This window comes from Asterias rubens, chromosome 1 (assembly GCF_902459465.1).
Source record: "Asterias rubens chromosome 1, eAstRub1.3, whole genome shotgun sequence".
Taxonomy (NCBI): domain Eukaryota; kingdom Metazoa; phylum Echinodermata; class Asteroidea; order Forcipulatida; family Asteriidae; genus Asterias; species Asterias rubens.
Window position 1 is genome coordinate 30885039 of NC_047062.1, and position 7119 is coordinate 30892157.

The window sequence follows — 7119 nt, forward strand, 5'->3', positions numbered from 1 at the left end:
GCAAAAAAGGCTGCAACTGAAAATTTCGTATGATAACGCATGAACTCATTTAATGAGTAGAGCTGAAAAATACCATACAGAATTCTTGTGAGAAGAAATTCCGTGACAAATATTTCAACTCAAGACACAAGCCATAAACTAAACCATCATGGATCGATTTGAGAGTCTTCGCACGACTTTACCAACAGTTTTCCAAGAAGCAAACAGTGACGAGGATGTTGCAACGAAAGAAAGCGATGCGTTCACCAAGTTCGTCACATCTCTCTACTGCATAATCTGCGTGGTTGGTATCACTGGTAACTTACTGGTTGCCATCGTACTCCTCCGTGTGCCGTCACTGAGGTCTAATACCAGTGATTTCTTAGTGCATCTCTCCCTTGTAGATTTCATGGCCTGTGTTATGGTCATCCCAGCTTATCTTCTGCCTAATACCCACTCTCCTCCAAACCCCGGGTTCTTCGGTGAGTTTTGGTGTCGATTTTACACCAGCGGTTTCCTGTTTTGGTTCTTCACGATGACGTCAGTCTTGGGTTTGACTGTCAATTTGGAGCGCTATGTAGCCATCGTCCACCCACACAAATACAAGACTCTTTTCATCAAACGAAACAGATACATCATGATTGCTGCGTGTTGGGCTTCGGCTGCAGTTTTAGATTCGTCTTCCTTTTTAACGCATGAAGAAGATGAAGTAGTGGGATGTCATTTTAAAGGCTGGTCCAACAGAGGAGCTCAGGCGACACTTGGCTTGTTTTCTTTCACCGGCAAGTTCTTTGTTCCATTCGCTGTGATGATTCTTGCTCAACTGAAAGTCATCTCTACGCTGAGCAGACAAGTGAAGATGCTAACTGCTCGAACAGGTTAGTTAGAAAGTTATTATTTCACATTAACGAGAGCAAGAAAGTATCAACTGTTTTATTTTTCAAAGGACTCGGTGCATACCATTTGTTTTTCTTTTCTGATTTTTTTTAATTTAAACTAGTTAATTATATTAGAGTAACTTTAATAGGGAATAAATTGACAATTCGTTTTCCCCTACTTTGACTTGAGCTATAGGCGTATTGGAATAAATGCAAAGCCACATCAATATTAAGAGATACACGTTTTAGCCTCTAAGCCCATAGACCAATACCAATGCGCAAGCGCAGACTGTTGAATGAGGTGCATTGTGGGATATATATGGATCAAATTTGGTCACCAGCTAGACCACAATGCACCTAATTCCAAGCTTTACGCGCGCGCCCCGGTAATTGCGAAAAGGTCTATGACCCAATGAAAACTGCTAGCACTCGACCCCGATCCAACCCCAGATCGTCTGCAGATTGAAGGAACACGTTGCCTTGGATCGGTCGAGTTGGTCTTTGAAAAGCGTTCTGTAAACCGTTTGTTCTAAAATCGATATAGTTAGAAAGATGTTGTAAAAGTAGAATACAATGATCTACACAAATATGCCTCGAAATCGCATGGTTTTCTTTTCACCTCGTCGACTAACACGGTAATTTTCAGTGATACTTGTGTGAATCATTATTTTCTACTTTTAAAACATCTTTCTAACCATATGCATTTCATAACAAACGGTTTCAAACGCTTTTTATACACCAACTCGTCCGATACAAGGCAACGTGTTCCTTTAAAGCAAAATCAGTTTGTTTTTGTTACAATTACCTTATAGGGTAATTTCATTGAATCAATGCTGACAATTATGTAATTTTTGTTATGATAGACCGACTGTGGGGCATGCAGATACAAAAAGTTTGATGATCCCTCCGATTTTAGTTCGACTGATCATGCCGTATCAATATGGGTACCACGAAAACATGTAGATTTACCTCTTCTTAAGATCGAACCTAACGCGTTAGTTTGTATCGACTTTGCCTTTTCTACAGCCTCTATGGGAGTCAATCCAAGAGACCAGCGTGAAATGTGGCAGCTCCGAGCCTCCCAAACCCTGGTGAAGACACTCCTGGCCTGCGTCATCACATTCGGTGTGTGCTGGACTCCAAACCAAGTCTTGTTCCTGCTCTTCAATATTGGAGTTCATGTGACTCTAGGTGATCCTATCCACCGTCTCACAGTCATCTTAGCCGTTGGTAATTCCTGTGTGAATCCAGTCATTTACACAATGACCAACAAGCCGTTCCGTAAAGGGATCAGGGAGCTGTTTTGTAAGCAGCGGGATTCGAACCAGGTGGCTGACGGTGTAGCGACTGGCACTGTGTCTGAGACCGTCTCCAATGCCCAAGAACAATAGGAGAGAAGAAGATCACGTTGGGAAACAAACAATAGAAAGTTGGAAAGTGGAAGTAATTTTACCTAGATGTGAACTTTCATCCTTTAGTAATTACATAGATTTTCAGCAAACAATTTTTGTTATTATTACGGAACGTTCGCGGTAGCCGGATGTCAATTTTGTAAGTACGTTGAATGAAATGAAGTAAATATCATGGCATTGCACCGAAGTTTAAAGCAGTGTCACATTATTCAAGAATAGAGCATTGAGGGCGTTTCCGAGCAGCCGATTATGTGTGTTTTTTTTTAAGAAAAGGGGGCATTTATACATGGTGGTGTTGTAAAAAATAATATCCTTTACGTTGCAACAGATTAACATTGTTTAAAGCCATTGGACCCTTTCGGTAAACAGTGTTGTCCAAGGCCCACACTTTGTGTACCACAACTTCTATTTCAAATAACAAACCTGTGAAAATTTAGGCCTAATCGGTCATCGGAGTCGGGAGAAAACAACGGAAAATCCCACCCTTGTTTCCGCGCGTTTCGCCGTGTCATGACATGTGTTTAAAATAAATCCGTAATTCTGGTTAACGAGAATTTATATTGTTTTGCGGTTTTCTCAAAAGTAAAGCATTTCATGGAATAATATTTCAAGAGAAGTCTTTCACCATTGCCTTCTGTAAACCCTGTAAGTTATTTGTAAATCTGTGAACTTTTTTCTTTTTTTTCTGAACCGAAAGGGTCCAATGGCTTTAATGCACCATGTTACATCCAGTTTAAGTTTAAGATAAAGTGCAAGTTTGTATTTAACATAAAACAATTGCCAACATTACAAAACGTCGATCACCTCATACATATTTCATACTGCAAGGTATGACCAAAAATTGTGTAATATAACAGTAAAAATAGGATCCAACAACAACACCGCCATTTTAAAACCAGTCTAAAATAAGAGGACCTGCGTTTGAGGGGAAGTATCAATTTGTTGTTAATTTAATGGTTTGTGTCTGTTAACTATTTCAAAATAATGTTTTTAATTGAATTTTTAAACAGCTGACATCCTGTTTCCACTAAGCACATTACAACGAACAAAAAAAAATTAATATTGATGTTGCTGGGAAAACAGAAACAATTCGTTTTTCAAAATTTCTTGCACGATCATTATGCTCATTATTATTTTCCGATGCAGCAATTGAGTTGGATTTGCATGCAACGGTGTAAGTAAATCGCTCAATGTATAATTAACAAGTGTAAATCACAAATACAGGTGGTTAGCTACGTACACGAAGAGTGCCTATACGTTCGCGAACACGGCTAAAATACCTGAGAAACTGTGAAACACACTTGACCCCGCTTTTGTTTTCGCAGGTTCTTCATTTTACGGTAAGCAGAACCGTTAAAAAGTAGCCCTGTTGTGAACTCATCGGACGTTATTACTAAAATGAACATTACAGGGTGTTAAGGCTAACAAACAGTTGCTGACAGTGTGAGCACTTGATATAATCCACCATTAATATACATAAACTGATGTTTGATATTGGGTCGGTAGAAATTGGATCAGCCATCTGATGGGTCACTAGAAAATAGTGAAAACCGATTACACATTAATATTTTGCGTTACATCGACTTAAACAAAATGAATAAAACGCTCACAGAGCGATAAACTCCAAACGGGAAATTGGTTTTGTTTTGTTCCTCAACAAACAATGACATTTCAGACAGAAATATTGCAAGTGATGTTTTCTACTATCATCATCATTAGACCGTGTAAGTTTTATGTAAATCTGTAAAAAAAAATTCTCCGTAAAGTTCCTTAATTGATTGTAGGTAGGGTGTTGTGAAACGCTTTTGCATCCGTTTCTTTTTATTCAAATCGATCAGTTGCCTTGTCGATTAGGAAATAAATTAATATAAGTAAAGAGTCAATGGTGACCTTTGTATCATTCGAAGAGAGTTGAAGGAAGAATACACAGAGTACGTTACTGCTCTGTTCTTTCTTATCAATCACTTAACCCTCTAGTCCCTGCATGCCACCGCCCGAGTTTCTGAAAACCAATTTTTCAAGATTCTTGCAGTAAACAACTGGAATCGTAATTCAATTTTTAAAAGATAGCTTAATACATAATATGCACAATTTTTTAACCTTTCGGTAATGTTTGTATAAAAGTACAAGCTCCCATTGGGAACAATAATCGGCTCTCGAATATTTGTTTGTAAAGATTATTTCATTGAAGCTAATGACGATGAAATAATTTAGCTCATACCAATTAGTAAACACAACGGAAACTGTATTTATTCATCATTAATATTGATATTGTCGAAAACTAACGCCTTCGCATTTAATTAGTTCGAGCATTGAGTCAGATAAAAGCATTGAAAAGCTATTGTGTCCATTTTATCCTTACAAAAAAATATTCGAGAGCCGATTATTGTTCCCAATGGGAGCTTGTACTTTTATACAAACATTACCGAAAGGGTAAAAAAATGTGCATAAATATTAAGCTATCTTTTAAAAATTGAACTACGATTCCAGTTGTTTACTGCAAGAATCTTGAAAAATTGGTTTTCAGAAACTCGGGCGGTGCTTTTAATGAAACAAACCGTAAAGGAAAAGACGTCTGCATTCAGCCTGGTTCGATTTAAAAATCTGGGAGACCTACATTTTACAAGGACTGCCAAATTATTATAAGTAATCACAACAAATTGTATAGGCCTACACGTGAATTCTTTTTTAGATTGCGAAGCAGCGAAGGGGAATAATGTAAAGGTCATGAACAGGTACTGGACATGAACAGATGCTGACCATTATGAAACAGAGTCTCTGCCAGTAAGGTATTCACCCGACCCATATACTTTCACTTATTTTTGTATTTTGGGAGTCATGGCGTACATACACAAAAACGATCTGTTTGATTTTGTACGCACTCCGAGATCCACGTAAGGTTATTATTGTGGTTTTAAGGCATATAGGGTCCACAGTCCACACATGCAAGTACAGAGCGTTTGGAATAATAAGGCCAGATACACGACATTGGCCCCTAAAATGGTCATTGCTTGAAACGGTCCAGGAAGGTTCATTAGGATTATACAAAATTACCAGTAGGACTATACAAGCACAGGAATGTAATTTGGTGTGCTCTAACTAATTGAATTCCAAGATTAGCTGTTTGTAGCAATTCAACAATAATGTATTGAGGAAACCCACAAAACCTCAATTGATAACATAAAAGACATTCTCCTTGCCAATGACAATAAAGTAAATACCAACATTCCTGCTGCGCAGCCAATACTAATACAAATGACGCCCTCTTGTGTTGCACCAAACACCTGTGCGGTGACGTATGGTTTTGATTGGTCCGTAGTGCCGGTATGCAGGTGTCGCGCTTGCGCATTGTCCTTGCCGTGCGTTAAACTCTTTTCTTCGACGAAAAAGTGACAAATAAATTGTGTGCATATCTATCAATCATGGACTGCATGGTGGTCGAGTTTGAACTTTACTTTGACTTCACAACGAGACGCATATCACGCCACAGACAGAGGTGGGGGTGTTTTCACTCTATCTAGTGAGCCTCACCATGTACTAGGTTTTCTTCCTACATGATCTCATGAGAAATGTAGTTAAAACAAATAATAATATAGGCCTAAGCCTAATAAAAAACAAAGCAAACGGACTTAAATTAAATAATAGTGTTAGGTTCAGGGGCCCACGTACGCTTTGTTTACGTGACAAACATGACAAACATTGTTAATAAAAAATTCGCACCAAGCAAGTTCACAAGGGAATTAACATTTTCACTACTAACTGTTCAAATCATATGCCCGACATTAAGATTATGTTTGACTTACCCCGACCATAAGTTTTGCAAGGGAGATGAGCTCAGTTTATTCAACCATCTTCAACTCCTCGCACATTTCCACACTTTTTAAATGTCGTGCGTGGCGAAAAAAACGCCCGCCCTCTGTAGATCTAAAATGGTAAGTGCAATAGTCTGGCGCATCATACAAGTACGTAAAGTACATACATTCTGTTAAGGAACCAGACTGTATAGTTGCTATTTATGGCAGTATGTTATTGGTCAATATTAAACACACCCTATTATAAGCGCATAATTTTGACCAATAAAATTAGGTTTAAGAAATCATTTAGGTAAGAGGTAAATGTACATCTCTGCTAACGATTGTGTCGACTGCATGCAATCAATGCATCATTAAGAAATCATTTAGGTAAGAGGTAAATGTACATCTCTGCTAACGATTGTGTCGACTGCATGCAATCAATGCATCACCTTGCAACACGGCCTTCATAATAAATGTCAAAATGTTCAAAACAATAACTGTTTGCAAGTGTTCCTTCAAGCACAAAAACGAGGCCAAGATCGAAACAAATAATTGTATTGCACAGAGGAATGTTAGGAGATTTGATTAATAAAACCTTTTTTGAGAGAACAAAAAAACATTAAATGACAACTCTTTACTTGCACCTTTAAAATATTATAGTTATTACTTAATAAACGTGTGTTTATCATTCGTGCATTCATGCTAAAAAAACGGCCTCGGCAGAGCCATAAAAACGGAAACATTAATATTCTACATTTTATCAACTGAAAATGTAACTTAATTTTGTTCAACTAAGTTGGTTGAAGAAGAGTTTTGTATCAGTCACTGACGTCAAATCATTCGGCCGGCCTTTTGGCGGATTTATGCAAAGAGCACATTTTCGAGTACTCATTGCGAGAGCAGACACGGTAGCAAATTGAGCAGGCTGCAACTGATGTCCGTGTGATAAAACCGCATGATAAATTCACTCAACGAGCACTGAACTTAATTCTTGTGAGCAGAACATTCTGTGACAAAATATTCCAACTCAAGACACACGCCAAAAACTAAACCATC

The 7119-nt window shown here is 38.1% G+C and overlaps 1 protein-coding gene across 1 annotated transcript; it reads left to right on the forward strand.

Annotated features, from left to right (window-relative positions):
* Nucleotides 1-148: 148 nt before the first annotated feature.
* Nucleotides 149-2248, forward strand: LOC117293865 (G-protein coupled receptor moody-like). The gene is made up of 2 exons (XM_033776371.1): nucleotides 149-857; nucleotides 1884-2248. The coding sequence occupies exons 1-2, from the start codon at nucleotides 149-151 to the stop codon at nucleotides 2246-2248; spliced, it is 1074 nt and encodes a 357-aa protein (XP_033632262.1).
* The last annotated feature ends 4871 nt before the right edge of the window (nucleotides 2249-7119 follow it).

Bases quoted from the DNA above. Each gene is read 5' to 3' on its own strand.
- LOC117293865 (XM_033776371.1), top strand. From the start codon at position 149: ATGGATCGATTTGAGAGTCTTCGCACGACTTTACCAACAGTTTTCCAA. The intron at 858-1,883 runs GTTAGTTAGAAA...CCTTTTCTACAG, and splicing joins GATGCTAACTGCTCGAACAG to CCTCTATGGGAGTCAATCCA.